This window comes from Phaenicophaeus curvirostris, chromosome 1 (assembly GCF_032191515.1).
Source record: "Phaenicophaeus curvirostris isolate KB17595 chromosome 1, BPBGC_Pcur_1.0, whole genome shotgun sequence".
NCBI classification, from domain to species: Eukaryota; Metazoa; Chordata; class Aves; order Cuculiformes; family Cuculidae; genus Phaenicophaeus; species Phaenicophaeus curvirostris.
In genome coordinates, this window is record NC_091392.1 from 75439578 (window position 1) to 75463483 (window position 23906).

A 23906-nucleotide genomic window follows, 5' to 3' on the forward strand; every position below is an offset into this window, starting at 1 on the left:
ACACACAGCAAAGTAAGAGGCTTTCCTCAAGCATGAGAACTTTTTAGGTAACTTTAAAATGAGGCTTCCTGAAGGAAATAGAGTCAATTAAGGCCTACAGGCAGGTATGATCTATTGCCCACGCAAACATACCACTGAGCGAATAAAGGGGATGAAGCCGCAGTATGAAGCCCAAAGGGGATTAGAAGAGATTTTAGGGCCTTGGGACAGCTAGTGAGGGAATCTGGGGCCCAAGTGATTTTTTCTTCGCTCCTTCAAGTTACAGGCGGTGGCATTCTAAGGCTCAGACGAGTCCAGTCAACTAATACATGGGTCTATGGCTGATGTCAGCGTAACAATTTTGAGTTTTTCAACAATGGGATGGCCTACATAGCACCAGGAGTACAAGTATTGGATGGGAGCCTGGCATATCCCTTCTTCCCTTGAAGCTGCTGAATATGTCTGCTGCTTTTCTGAGCCACGGGGTAGAGAGGAGCAAGACTGGTGTCCACTCCACATCAGCAGTCACATCAAAGCTCACATGTGCAGCAAGGTCATATAGTCCTTCACAAACCCTTATAGGATGCTAATATTGGTCTAGACTTAAGCTTATATTCTTGACTTAGAATTATAACATTATAGGTAATAAACTAAATGTTTAAATGCAGTTCTGGGTCCTACTTTGTCTCCCTCGGTGTGTGACAGAGCCACCTTTCTCAAAGGGGGAGGAGAGTCTTTGTCCAGGAGCTTTAAACTAGGTGTGAAGGGGGAGGGGGATAACATCAGGTAGGCCTGTGACAAGCAGTAGGAGGACAGGTGTCAGGTGTGAGGGAGGATACTTCTCCAAAACACCTTATAGGTAATAAAGGGTCCACTAGGAAGGTGATTCGACCAGCAGCCTATCTGAAGTGCCTCTACACACACGCACGAAGCTTGGGTAACAAGCAGAAGGAGCTGGAAGCTACCATGCTACTAGAAAGCTATGATCTAGCTGCCATCACAGAAACTTGGTGAGTCCCATGACTGGAGTGTGGCTATCAATGGCTACAGGCTGCTCAGAAGGGACAGACCAGGCAGGAGGGGTGGAGGTGTTGCCCTCTATCTCAGAAAGGGATAGAATGTGAAGAGTTGTCATTGAAAAGTAGCTACAAATGGGTTGAAAGCTTGTGGGTCAGAATAAAATACTGAGGAACCAACAGGAACCTTATGGTTGGTGTATACCACAGGCCATGCAATCAAAGACAGCCAACCGATGAAGCCTTCATCCTCCAGCTACAGGAGGCTTCACACTCACAAGCTCTCATCCTACTCGGGGACTTCAACCACCCTGACATACACTGGAAAAGTAGCACGGTAAGCTGTAGGCAATCCAGGAGACTCCTGGAGTACATTGAAGATAATTCCTTAGTCCAGCTAATAGAGACCCCCACCCAGGGGCACGCAGTACTGGACCTGATGGCCACTAATATAAGTGAACTCATCAGTGACATTAGGATCGGAGGCAGACTGGGCTGCAGTGATCACGCACTGGTGGAGTTCAAGGTCCAGAAATATATGGGACAGGCGAGGAGTATAGTCAGGACCCTAAATTTCAGGAAAGTAGACTTCCAGCTCTTCAAAGAGTTACTTGGTAGGACCTCCTGTGACATGGTCCTCCGGGACAAGGGAGCAGAGCAGAGCTGGCAAATATTTAAGGAGGCTTTCCATAAAGCGCAGGAGCACTCAGTAGCAAATATGTAGCAAATCAGGCAGGAAAGGGAAGAGACTGGTTTGGCTGAGTTGAGACCTGCTGGTCAAACACAAGAAGAAGAAAATGCACAGGCAGTGTAAGCAGAGACAGGTAACCTGGGAAGTGTAAAGGGATGCTGCCTGGTTGTGTAGGGATGAGGTCAGGAAGGACAAGGTGCAGCTGGAGCTGAACTTGGCAAGGGAAGCGAAGACCAACAAGCTTCTACAGACACATCAATCAGAAGAGGAAGGTTAAAGAGAACACACCCCCACTGATGGTTGAAAATGGTGACCTCGTTTCAACAGAAAGCTGAGGTACTTAACAAATGTTTTGCCTCAGTCTTCACTGACAACCACTCTCCTCACCCCTTCTGGATCATGGGAGAACAAGATGGTGACCAGGGGGTTAAGCCCCCTCCCATTGTGAAGGAGGATCAGGTTTGTGACCACCTGAGAAACCTGAAAATATATAAGTCTATGGGATCTGATGAGATGCATCCCAGAGACATGAGGGAATTGGCCAATGTGGTTGCCAAGTCACTCTCCAGACTGTTCATCGCACATTGTTTTCTTACTCCTCTTTCTCAACTGCTGTGCAGTGTTTTATACCCTTTCTTATACACACTTTCCCAGACACGCAATAATCTTGGCTGAGGGGCTCAACTGTGCCCTGCAGTGGATGCTTGGAGCTCGCTCAAACCAGTTGTGTCTGGCAGAGGACAGCCCCATCCTCTCCTCTCTGCACAAAGGCCACCCTTGTGGCACCCTGCTGCCCACACCTGGACACCAAGACCCAGTACATATCCCAACATAATTTCATCCTTTAATATGCCATTTTAGAATGCTTCACCTTAAAAAATCCAGGTGCTTCTGAAGTCCTGACTTCTCTCTCTGTAAGGTTTCTGTCACATGGTAAACCTCCCTGTAATGAAAAGAAAGAAATAAAATTGTTCTAACCATGATAACAATGCTGCTAAAATGTTTCTTCCTAGGAGTATCCATATTTGAGACTTCAGCTTCTCCAAACCTGTAAACTTTATTCTGCATGAATAGTTAACAATTTTAAAAAAAGTTTATTCACTGTAAAGCCCACAGCACAACAGCAGTTTGAGTTAGCAGAGGAAGGAGTAGAGGCTCTTTTTAAAAAAATTATAAGTTAATAATTTGTTCACCCAGGGAGCTTAAAATATTCTCTGATACTAACAATTATCTCATTCAGAGATGATTCAGCTTTGGAAGAACATGACTTCTGCTTTGTGCAGAGGGCTGGTGCAAGACAGGTAGATTGATCAGTCATTTAAAGGCTGTTCCTGTTCCTCAAAATATGAATTTTAAGTATTTCTTCTTGAAAAATATTTAACTCAGAGTCAGAATTTGAAATCCAAAACATTTGAACTGGAAATCCCAAAACGATGGTTCTAGATCACCATAAGGCTTTCTGTGATTTTTTTATTTAGCTGCATAAGCTACATTTTATCTTCCTGGCCTGGCTCCTTGGTCAGAAATGATGCACTGGGCTTGCTTTGGATGAAGAAAATATGCACATGCCACCCGCCTCATAGCCAGAATACATTTGGAGAAGCAAGTTTCAGATAGTCTTAGCTTTGAAGAGAATGGAGCATCATGTGCCACTACAGTAATTTCTGTAAGGAATCACACTGGTATTTCAAAACCAAGACATAATTTTTCATTAATTAAACTGATCTGTAATTCCAAAGACCTTTAAGAAATGGGGAGTGGGAAAACACTTACATTTTGAAGAAATAGTAAAAGATTCTATAGAAGCCAGACATGCTACAGAAAATTCGCTGAAAATGACTAGAAAATGGGGAAATGTGGAAAAATGACTAGAACTGAACATGGCTTTGCTGGTGGTTTCTGTTTATGACACCAACTTAAATCACAGCACTGAATGCCCTGAGCAGGAGAAGGCTCGCTGTCGCACTAAGCAAATGCACTAGAACAACTGCAGCTGGAGACTTACATTTCCTTCTCCTCATGTAGTCTTGATGCCTCCTCATGAAGCACCTGTAACTGTTGTCGCGCCAGGCTTAGTTCATGAGATGTTCTCTCTAGGTCTCTCAGCAGCTCCTGGTTAGTCAGCTTCAGCTTGGTGTTCTCAACAATGGTTTCTTCTTTGCCACTGAGAAGTTCTGTACATTGCTGCTCTAACTTGGATGGAAGAAAAGAGAACAGAAAGTAGTTAATTAACCAAGTTTTGAGGCTTTCAATTAAAGTCTTACAGGTTAGTTGACTAGTGAAACTATTTTTATCAAAGCCAAGATATGAATGAAACACATATGGTGCTTCTTCCACTGCTCTCTGTACAGTCATAATTATGTTACACAAAATCAAAGCTATGATTGAATTTCATCCAGTTCAATAAATCCACCACGACAAACAAAAAAAAATAAGGTGTTAACAAAGCAGATTAGCAGCAATTAGGTGATATTCACAGTTGCTGACTTAGACAATTTCTCATAATGACAAGGCCTACACAAAGCAATTCAGAGTTTTGCCTAAAAATTGTTAGATTTCAATCTGATAGGTGATAAACCTTCCTATCCCCAGTAATAACAAGCAGTAATCTTTCTGCCATCACAGCTAAATCTGCCAAAAAGCTTAAATTAGAGTTTTTTTATTTATATTCATTCTCTTTTAATATTCATTTCTACAAAGGAAAGATGCACATTCCCTATGAAACAAGTAGCACCAGGTTTCTGGTGTGTAAAGAAGTTACACCTGCTTCTCTCTGGCGAACTAAGCAAATTATTATGATAGAGCAAAAGTTAAGCTAACAAAATCTAGCCTACTTCATACTCAGGAAGGTGCTGCTGACCTGATGGTATAAGAGCTTTTTTAAATACTCTTTTTCAGTATGCCTTTTAAGGGATGCAAAATGTGCTGGGAGCATTACAATGATACCAGTTCCACCTTCCTGATCTGAGACACAATGAAGGATTTTATTGGAATTCTCATTTTGCACATTGACACAAGCAGAGCTCATCCAAACCAAAATCTCCTAACCAAGCTCTGCTAATTTGTTCATGCTCCACAACACTGCTGTTGTTCTAGTCTTAGTTTTGAATGCAACTTTAAGGCCCAGGTTCAAAGAAAAGCAGAAAATTCTTTCTAGCTGGGATTGTGAATGGACAAGAACAAGAGTAGAATGGGAGGGGAGAGGATGTGGGAAGGAGGGGAGCAGGAGGGGAGGGAATGACTAGAAAAAGAAAACATAAAATTAGATAAAAATAACACTAATAAAAATAAAACATTGTTTTATGTTCTCCAAGACAGGCAATAGTAGACAATAGTAATATAGTAATGTAGACAATAATCTTAAGACACTTCCTCATACTGCTGCCTGTATTGCTTTATTAGACCAGACTTAAAATTGAGTGTAAGCCTTTGAATAGCTTCTGTGCTTTTCATATCAAATTTAGAACACATGTATTTTAGAGAGCCACAGGAAAAGGATTTTACAAAACTATTGGCTGATAACTAAGTTTAAAGAAAAAAAAACCCCAAACCAATCAGCCCAAAATCCAACTAAAAAAAGGATAATATTAAAATATAATTATTACAAAAAATAGTTCCTCATATTTTTGCAGTTAGCTTCAGACTAAAACCACCAGATTTGCGTGCCACCACAGATATCTTCAAAGTATTGATTATTTATCAATAATAGTACTATCAATAATATCACCATAGTGCTGCAATATGCTAAACAGCCTGCATAAAACCACATCTGTTCTGATTCACAGTGGTACTGAACAAAGGTAACTAACATCGGGCAGTTGTATTCAATTATGTAATGCCCTTTAAGTTTAGTTCTATATTCTCATCAGCTAAACTTGTGCAATTGCAGTAAGCTAGAGGTTTGTCTTCCCTCTTGTTCAAGCACAGTACTATCAGCTTCAGCAGTCCCTGGATTCACTCCTCAGAAGAGTCCCTTCCCTCCCCTCCTCTCCTCTTTCTCCCCCTCTCCTCCCCTACCCTCTAGCTTCTCTCCCGCTTCTCAGGACTGACACTCCCAACCATGGCTGCCAGGAAAATAAACTTTACACCGACCTCGGAGACTCCTTGAAGCAAGTTTACACATATAGAAATACTCTTCTTCCCTAAGTGGACCATGCATTTTAAGAAATAAAGCTTAGAAACTTGACAAGCTTTTACCATGCAAGAGAGCCATGCAGTGCTATAAAACTGTTATCACAGACAGATTTATTAGGAGGAGGTTTGTTTAGGAAGAAGCATTTCAAGTTCATAGTGCTGAATCATCCAAAACAAGTAAATAAGTAATTAGTACAAGTTTTGAGCTAAGGTGTACACCGCAAGACCTAAATCACTGTTCTCTGCTCTTGGACAGTCTGGGCACTAAGGCAGTTCCTGTCACATTGAAGGCAGTGGAATTCTGCTATACTTTCACAAAATTAAGCTAATACCTGGGGAGGATACCTGGAACTTTTTTTTTTGTTTTTTCATTTTGCCATATAAAAGGAAACCTGACTGAGAAACAGAGAGAAACGTTTTTCCTAAACATAAATGGAGAACTCTGGCAGTCATAACACCACTTTTAAATTCCTTCAGGCATCTACACTCATGACACAAAAGCAACAGAGTTACAGTTTGGCAGAACCATATCACACCAACTTGCACTTCTGGGATCTAAAATAGAACCTAAAAAATATAATACAGATAAATAAAAATTATCTGTTTTTTAACTTTGAAGAATAATACTCTTAATACCCTTTTCTGATTTTGAGCCAGTTGTTCCAGTTCTTGTTCTTTTGACAGGAGTTTGCTTCCCAGCTCTTGACTGTAGGACTGAAACCTCTCTGTGTCCTGCAAAATTGAAAGAGGAAATGGATTAACAAAACATCATGATTCTGTCAGCAGGAGGAGACAAAAGGAATCAGAAATGAAAATAACAGGCAAGATTTTCACAGTGAACATAATGAGCTGCTGACAGAACTCAGATAGAATACCAGGCTGAGAGAGTTGAGCTTATTCACCCTGGAGCAGAGAAAGCTGTGTGGAGACCTTAGAGTGGCCTTCCAGTATTTAAATGGGGCCTAACAGAAAGATGAAGACAAACTTTTTAGCAAGGCCTGTTGTGACAGGACAAGGAGTAATGATTTTAAATAAAGGGGGAAGGGATGGATATTTTTAGACTGGTTATAAGGAAGAAATGTTTTACAATGAGGATGGTGAAACACAGTAACAGGTGGTTCAGGGAAGCAGTGGAGGTGCCATCCCTGGAGACATTCAGGGTCAGGTTGGATGAGGCTCTGAGTGATCCGATCTAGTCCCTGCTCCTGTAGGGGTGTTGGACTAGATGATCTGCAAAGGCCCCTTCCAACCCAAAGCATTCTATGATGATTCTGTTCTCTGATGATCTGGACAGGCTGAACTGATGGGCCGAGGTCAATTGTATGACGTTTAACAAGGCAAGTGCTAAGTCCTGCACATTGGTTACAACAGCCCCATGCAATGCTACAGGCTGGGGGAAGAGTGACTGGAAAGCTGCATGGCAGAAAAGGACCTGGGGGTGTTGGTTGACAGCTGGCTGAACATGAGCCAGCAGTGTGCCCAGGTGGCCAAGAAGGCCAGCAGCATCTTGGCTTGTATCAGAAATGGTGTGACCAGGAGGAGTAGGGAAGTGATGATGCACTGTACTTTGTACTGGTGAGGCTGCACCTCAAATACTGTGTTCAGTTTCGGTCCTTCCTTACAAGAAACACACTGAGCTGCTGGAGTGTGTCCAGGGAAGGGCAACAAAGCTGGTGAAGGGTCTGGAGCAGAAGCGTTACGAGGAGTAGCTGAGGGAACAGGGGCTGTTTAGCCTGGAGAAGAGGAGGCTGACAGGAGAACTTATCACCTTTTACAACTGCCTGAAAGGAGGTTGTAGCAAGGTGGATGTTGGTCTCTTCTCCTAAGTAATAAGCAATAGGACGATTGGAAATGGCTTAAAATTGTGTTGGGGAGGTTTAGATTGGATATGAGGAAAATTGTCATTTCTGAAGGACTAACAAGAGCATCGGAACAGGCTGCCTGAGAAAGTGCTGAAGTCTCCTTCCCTAGAGGAATTCATCAGGCATGTAGATGTGGCACTTAGTGACATGGTTTAGTACATATGGTGGTGTTGGACTTAACGATCTTAGAGGTCTTTTCCAACCCTAATGATCCTATGATTCTATTACAGAATCATACTGTAACTCACATACAAGATATGAGGATTGACATAGAAGATAGTGAACTGATTATTGACACACAGCAGAGCAACTCAGGTTGAAGTAAAGAAACAAGACCTGCTACCTTTAAAATCCATCACTAACAACAATCTGTCACAGATGTCCCACTGCTGTAAGTGATCTGGTCTTCAGGCTCTGCTGCTTACTTAGTACCTACATCAATCTGCACCCTACCCAAGTATCCTCCAATCACTGGGAACTCCCAGTTCTATTTGGGATTATTCCTCCAGACACTTCTCAGCTGAGACAAATTGTCAGACCTCCCCTGAGTCAAATCAGGATCCAGTAGTTCGTATCAGCCGATTATCTGCGCTATTGTTCCACAACAGACTTCTGATCTCTAAGATCCCCAGGAAAATGCCTATATACAAAAATAAAAATCCCCTCAAGATTGCAGTAGTTCATACATGTTTTTCTCCATCAGCAGTACATATAATGGGTTAAAGAAATGCATGCCAACTGGCTTCTCAAGTGGAAGAACATATTCCCAAGTGAAAAAGACTAACTGCTCCTTTTCTGCAACATTCAGTCAGCAGGGTATTAAGTACCATAAATGGCTACAATTTGTACTTATTTGTATCTTAACAATTCCTTCAAATGTATTCTGAGAAGTTGCTCTTCATTGTGAAGGAAGGAATAAATCATCATGTTAAGGGAATGAATTAGCTTAAGTAATAATAAGAATAATAAGAATCAAATCTTGGCCAGCTTGCAGTAAGAATGTGATTTTAACAGGAGTTTAGCTTGTTTACTAGTTGAAAGAAGGACAGTCCCACAGCAGCAGGAACAAAACACAGACCTGAGCTCACCAAGAGGACACAATGAAGAAGGAAATTACAAGATAAACACCATCAGAGGCAAACAGAAGACACAAAGAAACTGATATGCATACCAGAGTGGGTATGCTAATAAGTTCCCAGAAAAACAATGGACATGTAACATGTAACTGTTTAACCAGTATTTCCCAGAATCTGTATTAATATATATGTTCAACCAGTATAAAAATCATGAAACCAGTCTCAATAGTTGGACACATTAGGTGGATTACCCCATGTGTACCCCAGTGACGTTTATTAAAAGGATACCTGTTTAATAATCAAATTGGCATTGATTATTGAGTTTGGCTTTTCACGACATCAGTTGGAGCCATAATAATTCCCCTTTCATATGGCATCAATGTATCTCTTCAGGCTGTAAAGTCTTTGTGAGACTTTGCATCAGAGAAAGAATTTAACAGTCAGATCTCCCCAAATCCAAATTACTCATGCCAAGAAACAATACTTCTGGAGTGTCTAATAACCATTAATGTGAATGCTGACTAAATTGTAAATGGCTTCAGTGTGAAGCTGTAACAAAAATGTTTGAAAGAAATGGCTTTACCTCAAATATACAAATAATTAGGAGATCCAACAATCATTGCGTATGGAAAAGTCGTTGTTGTTTCAGCTTTCTCAACACAGCTTCAGTTGTGAGTTATTAAGAGCATATTATTGAGAACCATTTCTCCACAGCAACTGCTGTCAAAGTTGCAAATACCTTTTATCCTTCGGCTGATACACAAACTTTTTATAAGGGACTCATCTTACCCACCACTAAAAACTGCTCACAGCCTGGAATGGAAAATACTTGAATATTTTTTCAAAAACTGTGAGGCAAGGGAGAAGACTGGTTCCTCAGACAGCTGATTAAGGTTCTTTTTGCTTTAACTTTATGTCAGGAAACAAAAAGTACTTTATACATTTGGATCACAAAATGATTTTTTAGATGTCATGTTTCATTGAGATTGAGGCAATAATTCACAGATACTCACTAGTTTTGGTAACACTTTTTGTACCTTGTGTTGTTTGAAAGCACACCTTGGTTTCATTTGAATGGCTGCTTTCAAGACAACAAAAAGGCACGAGCCAGTAGCTCATGACTGATTGTCCCAGGCCTCCAGAGAAGCTGTGGAATCTCCCATCATTTGCATACTGAAAATTCAGTTGGACAAGTCCCTGAGCACCCTGATCCAGTTTGAAAGTTAGGAGTAGCATCAGTACTTTCCCACCTAACCTGATTTTTTGGATCTTGTGAGAATTAATTGATAAGTTTTGCTGCAGCTGGTTTGTATGTTTAATTATCTCGTCGTATAAACCTGTCTTGTAAGAATGTAGCTGTTTTAGGTCAGGAGGTAATGTGAAGGGAGTCTCCAGGCATGGTTGGATCCAAAAAAAGAATGAACATTCTTTGAGGATTTACACGGTTCTTTGTCTAAAACTAGTATATATACCCACTGCTTTTGTAAGATGTTATGCCTTTTTATAGAAGGGCACCCAATTCAGCGCTGAATTGTAAAATAAAAATATTAATGCCTATGCTTCAAAGACTTTGTACTTTTCAATATTTTGCCAGTGAATGAGTGTTTCTCATAGTCTGTTTATTTTAGTCAAAGCCAGAATAAATTTTGCTTTTGTTTTTCACCCAAAGAGTGACTTTGTCAGCCTCCAGATCACTGCACAGATAAATGAACCACCTTCTTTCAACTGTGCAGGTTGAAAGAAGCCCCGAACGTGAGTGCGTAGCTCGTGGCTTCAGGGCATGACAACCTCAAAGAGCATTTTTCCTAACTGTAATCAGAAGTTGGATCTGTATCAGCATTGATAATACAGTAAAACTGTGGTTAACTTTCAAAAGAATCCCAGCTGCTACGGTATGCCAACAACAAGGCATAAGGCATCGATGCTCCTCTCATCCAACAAGTCAGCAGAGTCTGGATCAGTAAAAAAGCAGGAGGGAGGCAAATGGTGTTTTTCTCATTCTGTTCTGAAACACATTTTGTGTGCTTTCATTTCACACTCAGAATGAATATAAAACCACTGAAAGTGGGAGCAGAAACCACGCCCAAAATAACAGAGAGACACTCACCTTCAAGAAAAACTGCTCTCTCTCCTTTTGTATTTGCTGTTCCATTTCCTCATAGAGATGTTGAATTTCTTCATCATAAGCAGCAATTTTCCTAATAAGAGATGAAAGTGGGTCTTTGTAGCATTACTTCAAGTCACAGCTCACATTATGAGCTAAGCCTTAACAGAAGATTTCAGAGAATGTTCTAGGGTTAAGAAAATAGGATTTTTTTGTGCAGGAAGGGTCACAGATTAGTTTTAATTTTTTCTCATGGAAGGAAAGTTTTAACAGTTCAAAGGCTAATAAAGCTACACATCTAATATTTCCATATAAAGCAACATTCCATATTATTGTTGTTATTATTATTGCTATTACAATAACAAAATTAATATTGCTTAAGCTAATTCATTCCCTTAACATAATGATTTATTCCTTCCTTCAGCTGAAAGGGGATAACACAGCTCCTTCTTCAGCTTTGTTCTTTTCTATTGTGTTCTGTCCTGTCCTATTCTGTTGTCATTGATCCAGAAACTCAAAAGCAAAAATCATTTTACATTAATCTCAGGGGACATCTTAGAAACATTTTATTAGAGATAAATAGGACCTTTATATGACACTACTGTACATTCCCCTACACTCCTCTTGCTAGAGCAGTTCCTTGAGTAATCTGCAGAACGTATCTGTTTAATAAATTGCATAATCTTCTAGGGAATTCACATTAACAAAAGCAAGACATGGAATATACAGTAGAAAAAATGCAGTACAGTAAAAAAAAAGCCATTGTTTTTTCAGCTGGGTATCTTAGGTTTTGGTTTTCTTGTACCTAATGTTCTACATATTCTATGTTTTCACTTATTAAAAGCCTGATTTTCTTCTCAGCTTGATAAATCACAAATGTTTAAACTTGTGTATTGATCAAAAGCAATTGTCTAAGCTTGTAAGTCTTAATAGTGGTATGTGCCTTGAGAAACCTTTTTCTAAAGGGGTACTCATTGTGCAAGGAACAGGCATCCTGTAAAATAAGATAAGGATGCAGGGAAGCCACATTGCTGGGCCAGCAGAAAAGGACTGCTGTTTTACAAAGTTTGGGATGCATACCCTTCCCCCCCGGGCCCCCGCCAAGGTCAAAAGTTTATAAATGAGGAAGATTTCAAGCCTTCATCTTTGGACCCCAGGAGGGGGGTCCCCACTCAAAGGACCAACTGCGCATGGAAACGAGACGTGGAGTTATGTTAATGATGTCTCGAAAAAGAATTAATATGTAATACATTTTTGGGAGATTAAATGAATGTGCATAGATCTGTAACATAAAATACGCACGGTTTTCTTGCTTGGTGTATGTGGTTTTGGAGGAGCAATCCCCCAAGCACCCAGTGCTGCAAATAAAGGGAATACCTGCTTAATGATGACTATCCAGTTGTTACTGAGTCATTATCTCAGAATCGTTGCCCAGCTGCACCTAGCCTCCCACTTCGGTGAGGAGTGTTAGAAAACAAGGGGATTTGGCAATTCCATTCTTTGAATCAGTTAAAGCCAAGCATATTGGAAAGAAACTGCAAAAAATTTACCTAAGCTACAAGAAGTGAGAAAAACCAGGAGCAGTTCTCTCTTTACCCCTTTCAAACATCAGAACACTTGGCATTTTCAACTTGCATTTTCAGTTACAGGCAAAAAATGAAGGGGAGAAGGCATTTTCTCAGGATTTACAGCAGCAATAAACTAATATAAAACTACACCAATTTCAGGCAAATGATTGCTGCCAGGTTTTTGCAAATTCCGATGGATAAGCAGCCCACACAAGAGCCTCTTAATGTGACGGCAATGCTTCAAATAGAGTGCCAGAAAATCCAGAAGTCTTTTTTGATGCCTTACTCCCATTAATAGTTTAAAGCTAGGCCATGTTCTGATCTCAAATTTTCTTCTATTAAAACTAAGAAAACTCTTCATAAGACATAGCAATCTTCAATGGAATAAAATTACACAAACTCATAAGGAATTAAGTTTTATGAAGGTATAGCAGAGATGCTAAGATCATAGCTTAAAATATTGTATTCATGCAGTGTAATGTCATTTTGATCAGGGCTAGATTGACTGAAAAACTATTAACTTTGCACAGGCAGAACACATTGCACAGCAGTCTGTGTTTCCACAGGAATCATAAAGATTTGCTTCTGTGTGACTGGGAGAATAACTTCAACCGTGTATTATTAAACTGCTGATTTAGATATTTCTTTCCTCTTCTGTGTGTAGAAGCAAAGGATATGGCAGCACCACCAAGACTACATCCAGGAGGTTCCTCTGGATATAGGAGGCTTTTCAGCTGGCTTGCACATAAGCACATGCCATTTCTGCAGGCTGAAAACCCCCCAAGCATTTTATTCATAACTTATCATTTTTAACGCTGATCATAATAAAAGCAGGATAAAATAATATTCTATTATAATTAGAACTGTGACATAATTCTAAGTAAAGTAACTAACAAGCAGCAGAATAAAATAATCCAATACACTAGCTGGCAAACATTCCCCACATGCAGACAGGAGAAAACAAAACCATAAGGACATCATTGTTATGAGAAAAAATGCAAAATATTTTGACTTAAAACTTTATTCCCCATGATCATACTATCCAGTTTTACTCAATGCATAATTGCATCATTTCAGCAGTATCTGATAATGTGATCACTGTCTCTCCAGTAATGCTGTGGAATAAACAGAGATGGAAATGAAAGGGAGACAGTACTGTGGCTGAGCCCATTAACTAAAATAGAACATGAGTTTGCTAAGTTCAGATAATGAGTCGAGGATCAACACACTCACAAGGGTTTAATTTCTGCACATTCACATAGCTGCAACGTGAATTCTTTGGGTTCCACAATTACCATTCATGCAGTTTGTTGTAATGATTCTTCTTTCCCCTTAAAAAAATGCAGTGATTTGTGCACTTGGTACACTAATCTGAGATACTGATTCTCTTCTTCCTCCATCCAAAGGAGGGCTCTGATACCATTCCATGCTGAGCCCTGTGAGAAGTCACTTCATCCTCCCTTTCCCATTTATACTTTTTTCATCCTCTGTTTTTATCTTCTGTTGTTTGAAACACAGTCCACTATTTATTAGGTTTGTCTTTCAAATGCAAAAGCATAGCGGCAGATGTAGCTAATCACAGTTGAAGATTTTATCTGCTATTAGAAGAAAAAGGTCTCTTTGTCTTCTGTTTTAAGGTTACTTCCTATTAGTTCTATTAAATGCCCCTTGGTTCTGCTGTTAGGGATTTGAAGAATAACAGTTCCTCAGTCAGTCCAGTCAGTGGTCTCATGGTTTTGTAGATTTATCATACCCTACTCTAGACTTTACCTCCTCTATCAAGAGATCTTACCTTCTAAAAACAGCACTCTCAGAATAGCTGTTCCATTCCTTTAACCACTGTGTTGCCATTCTCTGTACTTTTCTTCAGTTCACTACACTCTTCTTGTGTTGCAGAGACCAGAACTTAACTCAGCACTCAAGACATGGGTACACCAAGATTCTACATATTGGCAAACACATGCTTTTGTCATGTTTTCAGCACTTCTCCTGACAATGCACAGCATTTTACTGGGTTTTTTTGGATGCCGTTATATCCTGAACTGATAACTTCAGGAAGCTCTCAGCAATGACCCTAAGGGCTTTCTCTGGAGTAGTAACTGTCTATTCCAAGTTCAATATTACGTAAGCATGACTTAAATTATTTTATCTGCCTTATATTTATCTACAATGAAGCTTTTTGCCCACTCAGTATATCACCCTATTATCTAAAAAACACCACTGCTAAATGTAATGAAGCCATGTAATTTCAGATTAGCACTCAAAATTGATTACAAATATCAGAAGATCAAAGACAACTAACTTACCCTGGCAAACAAAAATTGTATCCACTGAGTAGATGCCAAAAGAAAAACAGATGAATACATAGAGGTACTCATCCACACTTTCAGTGCACAGCTTAGCTGTTGCCGATTCCAGCAGCAGACCAGATACACATACAGTATATGGTTTGATACATTACCGTACCAAAGTCTCTCACCTTTGTTTAAATGAAAAGAAATAAAGAAGCAAAAGAGTATTTTTTTAAAGAGATAATTTAAATCCCATATTTTCAGCTTGCCTTAAAATCTACAAATACGGGCAACAGCTCATCATCTATTCCTTTATGATGATAAAAAACAGTGAGGGGTGGAACAGCAGTTCTGGCATAAAAATGTGTCCACTTGCTTTGTTTTCTTTAAGTGTAAAAACTCATCAGCAGTACTTTGGCTGTTGTTCTACTGAAACAGAATTATTGATTGTCCAGAAGGACCTACATGCCCTTCGTTATATTGGCATAGATGATATCTGATGCACTGACTAACCTCTTCTGTGAGTGCATCAGGAATACATTTGATGTCCTGTTGGGAATCTTTATTCAAACTCTTTAACTAAGGGATCACAGTGGCAGGTTTCAAATTTGTTCTGCAATGATCATCTTAACTGCTTAAAATAAAATATAAAATGGAGGTTATGTTAATATCAGAAAATCTATATGCGCTTATATATATCTATATATATATAAAGTCACAGGAAGATCAGTCCAATGCCTTTGAGCAACACCCAAAAAAGTACCACAAATTTCCTCTATGCAAGGTCGTGCTGTATGTTCTACACATATATTATAAACTTAATTATAAGTTTATTGAGCTCTACAAGAACATGTTTGTAAGAGACATCTATAAGAGACTGGTATAGATTAAGTGTTAAAGTGCTGAGATGATTTGCATTAGTCTGAGGATTAACTAACAAAATAAAGCATGAGAAACTACTGGACATTAAATGAGAAATTGCTGGACATAAAAAACAGTGAGAAACTGACAACAGTTATAGATAGCACCCTGGTGGATGAGTTTTGCAGGTGTTCTAGGAGGAATTCGGCAGGAAAACAGCCAACCTCATAGCTCTCTGAAACAGAGTATTTGGCACCTTTTGGAGTGAAGAATCTAGCCAAAGAAAACGGCCTCTAGATAACCGCATCAGTAGCACCATATAAGGGCAAGATTACTTTGGTACCAATATCAGAAAAACAAAATTTGCATACAGATGTAGAAAAACTGGGACCAATGTCAAAAACAAGTATTTAGGGACAATTTTTTTATTTATGAGGAAACAAGCACAGAGCAAGGGACCAAGGTGGATGTGGAGGGATATATGTGGCTTAGACAAATGTAAACAATCTGGTGATTAGTATGTTTGCCTGGTCAAGCCCTGTGTCTATGCTATCTTCTTATTACCTCCTATTTCTAACTGCGAGCTCAATGTCTATTCTGTGTGGATGTTATTCATGAACATACATGAAGTTGAACTAGCCAGCAAAGAGGACGATATCTCCATCTGGAAAAAAGGTCTGAGTTGATGACAGGAGGTAAAGCGACTAGGGTCTCGGCATGGGCATGGGATGGACTTAGAAAGTCTCATGCTAATATCTGAAGGATCTGCATTTGTTAATGAGTGAGCAAAGGTACACATTGTGATAGTAAACTTCAATCCAGCTGCACCAGCCAGTGAGTAGAAGGAGATCCGTATCTGGAAAGATCCAAAGTCTGAATCAAAGAATGGGTAAGGGGCCCAGGGTACAGGCAGGGACATTAGGTAGACTAAAGCTCATGCTAATATTCAGAAGACCTGTCGATGCAGGCTTACTTCTGAATAAAGTACGTTGTGGGGTGGGGGGGAAGATGTGAATGTTTTCACTAACAAAATTCACTCCTTATAAATGGGATTGGAGAAACAGAATCAGGCTGTTATCCTTCATGTTTGTGTCAATCCTGCTTATGTTTAGGAGGGTGCCAGTAGAGGCAGTTTCTAATCAGTATTATTCTGCATAGTCTCCCATGTGTGGTGTATCTCCATGTGTTGGTATTGAGAATATGGGTTCAGTCTCACTACTGGGTGTACCTAGAAATGAGAACAGCAGCAGCATACTGTACCTTTTAAACCAAGACAGAAGGAAACTCCTGCATCTCTCAGACCACAGGATATAGGTTCATGAATGAAAATATGCATGTGTGAAAGCTCCAAAAGAAAAGACAAAAAACAGGTATAGAAGAATGGCATGGGCTGACAGCATAGATCAGCATGACATGAAAGTCCCAGGATATTCACATTAAGCTTCTCTGGGCATCTAAGTCAGGAAAAAAGGAAAAATTTGAAGAAAAAGCACAGCATGCATCTGGGAAAGGGAAAAAAAAAGGCTGAGAATGAATGGCATTATTGTCTAATGACTCACAGAGGTGAGTCAGGAAGGGAAGACAAAAGCTCAAACTCACTCTCAACTTCTAAAGGGTACTATTGTCAGCAACCAAGAACCCAGGCAACATGGTAAGACCTCAATAACCAGCATCCCTTTCCGTCTGTCACCACACAGTAAACCCTGGCCAGTCTATGCGGACACGTGCATCTTAGTGCTAGTAAGTATGTGGGTACAAAAAAAAATCTTTCCCTCTCTATATGGTCTTGTCTTGAGCTCAGCTGTTATTTGTACACAGTTTAAAATAAAAGATTATTCATCCGCACTGTTACCAAAGACAATATTCTTCTCTGATAGCTCTGACTCCCTCCAGCTACTGATCAGAAACAAAACAAAAATTTATGTGCTGAAATTAGAGGCGTTATAAGGAGCAAAAGGAAGAAGAAATTAGCTAAACTCTGATTTTAATACAAAGGCATAAAATTCCAATGCATTTTTAAGGCTGAGATTTCATGTCAGCCAGAAAAGTCAGGTAATGCTAACACATTCTCCATGCACTGCTGTGCTAATCACAGCTGTTAAACACTCAGATTTATTCAGTTAGTCCTCAAAAAACACTAACAAAAGCCTGATAAACAAAAACCAACTCGCAAAGCAAACCCCCATCATATGTGGTTATTAAAAATCTCTAGTCCCCAACAAACAGCACAACTACCTCTATGCTATTTCCAACTGGAAAGGCTAAAAACATGCTCATAGACTTAGATTAAAAATGCTGCTCTCAATACATACCAATTGTCTTTAGTGACCATACATCTTTAGTACTTTTCTTTCTTCAGAAGCCTTGTCACATTCTCAGAATAGCCAGGAGAATGTGAGCAAATGAAATCAAAGTTCAAGAATATATTTGCCTTTATTACTCAAACTACAGGAATCTGAAATTCAGAAGTGACACTATAATAAAAAACGTCAACTATAAGCATCATTTTGCATCCTATTTATATTTAGCATCAGATTTTATTCCCTCTAGATAGGCACATATTAAATGATGACCTATTAATTTTTAGTTCTTATATATTTGTGTATATACATACATACATTATATATATGTTTTTATATATAAACCCAATATTCACTGTTCACTGTATTTCAAATGCTGGTTTTATATTTATATTTGTTAACTTAAATTTTCACTGGTACCAGTGCTTTGTGCAGCTTTAACACCTTAAATCTCCCATTTCTCTGGCCAGTGAATCCAAATAGCCTTCCTGCACGCAATGTTTGCAAAGCCCAGAGAATTTATCAGAATTAATGGTAAATCCGATGGTCCTCCAAAATCAAACTGATTAACTATAAGGGAATTTCTTAATATTGTCTTAAAACTGCAATGCAACAATAGACATATGTAAAAGAATTTCAGTCAACAAAATTTGTTGACTGGAAGAGAAAAGCGAATTTCAGACAGTCCTGCATTCTAAATAACTCTACTGGTATTCTTCATGACTGATACAATTTTACAGCAACTCTTGTGTTTACAGTACTTCAATGAAATGCCTTGTGAAACAAAGAAATTTACACTCAATAACCAATGTGGTTATTAAGTAGGTATTCTTTTTATTCAGCACTGAAGGAGCACTGGGATTTGTCTTCAGAGTGCTTCTACCCAACAGTGATTTCACAGAACTTTATATACAAGGAGGTGTCTTCATATTCATAGTTTCTGCACTAAATTACAAGCACACCTTATTTCTGGAACCTCATGAATATTCGGGGTTAAAATTAATCCCACCCACATAGTCATTAAAGCTTGGCCATATCTGAGTGGGTTAGTCTTAACAACAGTTATTGTTATCGTAGTCTTTAATCTTGTTTTAATCCATTGCACTTGACAATCCATCTTGCCACTTACAAATCACCATTTCACTTGTTTATTTCAAAGGTTCGAATAGTAGGTAGGGTAGTTGCAAAACTACAGAAACAGTTCAACAAGAAGAAGTACTAACCTTTTAAGCGCATATTCCAACTCGTTCTTTTCATTATCTGCTTCTTGGAGCTGGGAAAAAATTCTGACCAGGAACTCTTCAAAACTGGAAAGTAAATGAGGTTCATCTTTTCTCAGCTGCAACCAAAGTTGCTTCATGTCACTCTCACTGAAAGAAGAGATCATAAAGGATTCATTAAGAGAGAACATCTCTCAGGCTGCGATAAATGTTCACAGCATTCTAGTGAATGGGGGCTTCAGGGCTTATTAAAAACAAGGGTACTTAAGCAGTGCTGGATGTGAAAAGGATGAAGTGGGTGGGAAATGATGGAAAATGTGTTTGTTAAAAAAATGCATCATAAATTTTGGCCATGCATGACTGCAGAGAATCAAAGGAACTGCTTGTTTAGTGGGTGCCTTGCCAGATACTTCATCTAAACAGGAACGGATAGGACAATGATAAACAGATGAAATATACTGTACCATCCCATCATTTCTATTAAAAGTAAAGAGAGGGCAGTGGGAAAGCTAATATGAATGAGACCCAATCTCCTAAATTACTTTGACAAGTAAACAAATTGCATTTGTACTGCCTTCTTTCATTTTCAACCCATTTTAATCCCATGACAGATCTGCTAGTAAAAACAGAACACATCTTGAAAATTTTGATTTAAAGATTTACCAGTAGAATGTTTTGGTTGCAGAACTGTTCAGTAGACAGTGGAAAAAAAATAAAATAAGATGTTCTACTTTGAACACGAACGGGTTTTTTAATACTTTGGCAAAATTCCTCTGAAAACCTTCTTTTGTTTGCTTCTTCCTGACTCATTCGTTTCCACACACATTGAAAGCCTGAACTTAGCTAGCAAAGAGTGCTATATTTAAAGGAGAAGCAAGGATAAGGATAGAAAAAGTGGGTGATAAAAATCTCTTCATAATGAAAGGCTTTCAAGATGACTGACAATCAACTCTTTCCTTATAACAGGCAGTCAGGTGAAAAGAAGCACCAATGAGCACTTTTATTTCAGAGTAAGCATCACTGATGCATTTCTTAAACATTCCTACTATGTGCCTAGATGTTCCCCTAATTTTGCCCCCTGCCATTTTTCGTCTAGAAGGTTCATTATTATTAAATAATGAATGTCAGACCAACACACAAGAAGCCAGTTTTTGCATTCAGTATTTCAGAATGAATCACCCTGGCCCTGGGAGAGGTAGTGTTATCAGAGCAATTACAATATGCAATTATGCACGGACGGGAGAAAAAAGAAGAAAAGGGGGGAAAACAAGGAAACATTTTTCTTATGGTTAACTGGTGTACTTCAAACAAAAAAGCAGTCATCAAGCATTGTTTGATTGAAAATCAGTGGCATCTGTGGATTATATGCTAGTAATTAGCTATATTCAAAACCTGTGGTATGTTAACGGTATAGATTTTATATGCAACAAACACAAATTTCATATGGCTGAAGTACAACAGCTTTGTTCTTGGTAATTTTGGTTAAATAGCATTTTATCATTTCTGACAACCAGAAAAATTAATTTTTAAAGAATCACTCTGTTACTGAGCAGCCTTGGTCTTCTCATTCATCCTGGATTCCATTACAATCAAAGCCAGAGCTGAATTATAAAAGATTATACAATCTATTACTATTGCTGCAAGGACTCACTCATCTAAAACCATTTTAGCTCCAAGCCGATCCATCAGATTTGAGAACTGGAATTCTTCATTCTCATCTTCACTCTCTTTGCATTTAAGTGGGCAGGCTGTTTCACTTTCCGATTGCTGCATTATCTCATTATTCAAAGCAATTTGTCCCAAAAGAAACCGACCTAAGAATTAGAAATTACACATTAGCATTTTCAGAACTTATTATAAGAAGCCATGTCATTAAAGAGCAACAGACTAAAGATCAAACATTATAGGAAATACAATTTGTGAGGGAAACACCTACATTTGTTTACAAGAAAAGGGAATATAACCAAACAACAAAAGTATAAGGCATGACAAGAGGATCCCTAAGTTCTGTTTCTGACTTGGTCCCCAGTTTTATGTCTAACCTTCAGTAAATCATATACCCCAACATTCTGAAAAAATTTAGACCTCCATAAACTAATGATATAAATTCTAGCAACAAGCATACAACAAATGTTATGGCCTTATTTCTTGATATGCTTAAACAGAAGTTAGGAATCCAAAATAACCATAGCATTGCTCCTCATAAAATTTACCTCTTATTTTCACATTTTTTTTAGCGCACAACCAAAGACACACTTCAAATTCCTGCACAATCTGCGTATACAAAGCTACATTTTATTAACATTTATTTCCCTCCATTTTACTCACATGCTCTTCAGTTACTCTAAACTTGACCCCTACAGCAGTTTCCTCCATCTGTTTGGTATTTCTGCTAATACCAGGAAGACATGGTGGGATGGCTCCCATGACTGGAGTGTTGCAATGGAGGAATACAGGCTCTTTAGGAAGGATGGGCAGGGAAGTCAAGGTGAGGGAGTTGACCTTTGTGTACATGAGCAGCTGGAATGCATGGAGCTCCGTGTGGGGATAAAAGAGGAGCTGATGGAGAACTTATAGGCTGGGATTAAAGAGAAGACAGGCAAAAGTGACAGGCTAGTGTTACAGGCCACCTAGTCAGGAAAAACAAGTGGATGAGGCCTTTTACAGACTCATGTTCAAATGCTCTTGTCGTCATGGGGGATTTCAACCATACTGGTATCTGTTGGAAGGACAGTGCAGCAGGACATAAGCAAACCAGGAGGTTCCTGGAGTGACTGACAGAGGAGCCAATGAGGAGAGGTGCTATGCTAGATCTCACACCCACCGGCTGAGAGAGCTGGGAATGTGAAGGCTCAGGGATATAATCAATGTATATAAATACTGAAGGGATGATGAATTTATGAAGGTCTTTTCTGTGATGCCCAGTGACAGGACAAGAGGCAATGGGCACAAACTGAAACACGGGAGGTTCGAGCTGAATATTAGGTAACACTTTTCTACTGTGAGGGTAATCAATCACTGGCACAAATTGCCCAGGGATGTTGTGTAGTGTCCTTCCTTGGAAATATTTAAAGGCCATGTGGAGATAGCCCTGGGCAACTGGCTCGTGGTGGCCCTGCTTGAGCAAAGGAGCCAGACCAGATGACTTCAAGAGGTCCCTTCCAACCATAACCATTCTACAATTCTCTGATTCAGATATTCCTGGGTATTGACACCACATCATAGTCACGAGAGACTTTCATGAAAGTCATGAGACTTTCTCAACAAATTTCCACTAGCCAACAACACATCACACCACCTTGCACTTGCTCTAGTAAGTGCTGAGAACATTATAGAAGAACTGATTTTAAGAAATAACCACAGATTGACAACTTACTTCATTCAGTTTAAATTAAACATTTAAACAAATATTTAATTTAAATTCTTGCAAATCAAGAACAGATATTACTGAAGTCAACTCATCTGAAAAGTTCAAGTAGATTAACAAGCAGGTGGAGCTTGAAACTACCTTAGAACTGGAGATAAAAATACATATATAGACAAGGCAGCCAAAAATAGAGACCTGCAAAGAATACTAAAACAAGCAGCTATGTGCTTTTTAGCTGTCTCCAGAAAAAGAATGGAAGAAAGAAGTACAGCAGTTGTATGCTGAGGATGCAGAACTGAAACTGCCATATGAACAATCAATGTGCTTATGCTCAATTGGGGAAGACCAGACACATTCCATCAAATTATAAATGTGCTAGCTATTCTATTTGAATATCTGCAAGTAAGAATTCTTAAGTAATCTAGGCAAAAGCCATACTGTGATTTTCTGCAGAGGATCTTTGGTTATGTTCTAAATTCTAGTACAAATGTTAAAATAGACCTAATTAATGCAGTACAAGTTTTATCTGGACACCACTGTGCATTGTCCATCCTCTGGTCTTCTAAAGCAGCCTTTATTTAATACAGCTTCTGCTTCTACTAGAACATAAACATCATTACCTAGCTAGATATACAACCACTGAACATGGATCCTCAGAAAATCCTAGTAAGTCCTGTGAAGGAGGTTAAAATGCAGCATGCTTTGCACTCTCAGTCCCTATGTTTTATGTGAATCCTACACACAGGTGCTGTTGAAGGCAGTGCCCTGTCTGTAGCAGCCCGTGTAGCCTTCTGCATCCACGTCCTTTGTATGTCTGTATGTGTACATGTGTGGGTATCTCTGGGATACACATTTAACTTCATTACCAGTTGGATCTGCAAACAGGAGAGCACCACCCATATCCATCTGGGCCTCTGGACTGGGCTGCAGCAGCTGTGAAGGAGGAATCTTCAGGCTCTGGAGCTGCTGGAGACGGCAGCCACTTACAACCTCACTTAACAGAAAATTTTGGGTTTGCAGGGACCACTTGTGAAACTAATCTTCATTTAACTAAAAAACATGTATAACTTACTTAGGAAAATAAAGTAGCAATAAAGTAAACCAGCTTCACAGGGGCCTAACTTAAGTGTCTCTGTGCAAATGCACGTAGCATAGTGAATAAACGAGGAGTTAGAGACACGTGCATGCCTGCAGAGCTATCATCTCATCAGAACCACACAGAGGTGTGGTGAGATGGCTCCTATGACTGGGGTGTTGGAATAGAAGGATACAGGCTCTTTAGGAAGGATAGAGAGGGGAGACAAGGAGAGCACGTTTCCCTGTTAGTTGACCAGCTGGAACATGTGGAGCTCCGTCTGGGAATGGATGAGGAGCTGAGCAAGATCTTATGGGTCAGAATTAAAGGAAGGGCAGAGACAGGTGACGTTATAGTAGTGG

At 39.3% G+C, this 23906-nt stretch overlaps 1 protein-coding gene across 1 annotated transcript in view; it reads right to left on the reverse strand.

Annotated features, from left to right (window-relative positions):
• Positions 1–23906, reverse strand: part of CRACR2A (calcium release activated channel regulator 2A) — a 54139-nt gene that overhangs the window by 22462 nt on the left and 7771 nt on the right. Inside the window, exons 3-8 of the mRNA XM_069865317.1 lie at positions 20754–20916; positions 19106–19252; positions 10866–10956; positions 6457–6552; positions 3692–3879; positions 2558–2629 (exon numbers count right to left, since the gene is read on the reverse strand). Of these exons, the coding sequence (XP_069721418.1) occupies positions 2558–2629; positions 3692–3879; positions 6457–6552; positions 10866–10956; positions 19106–19252; positions 20754–20916 (757 nt within the window). The remainder of the gene's footprint in view (positions 1–2557; positions 2630–3691; positions 3880–6456; positions 6553–10865; positions 10957–19105; positions 19253–20753; positions 20917–23906) is intronic.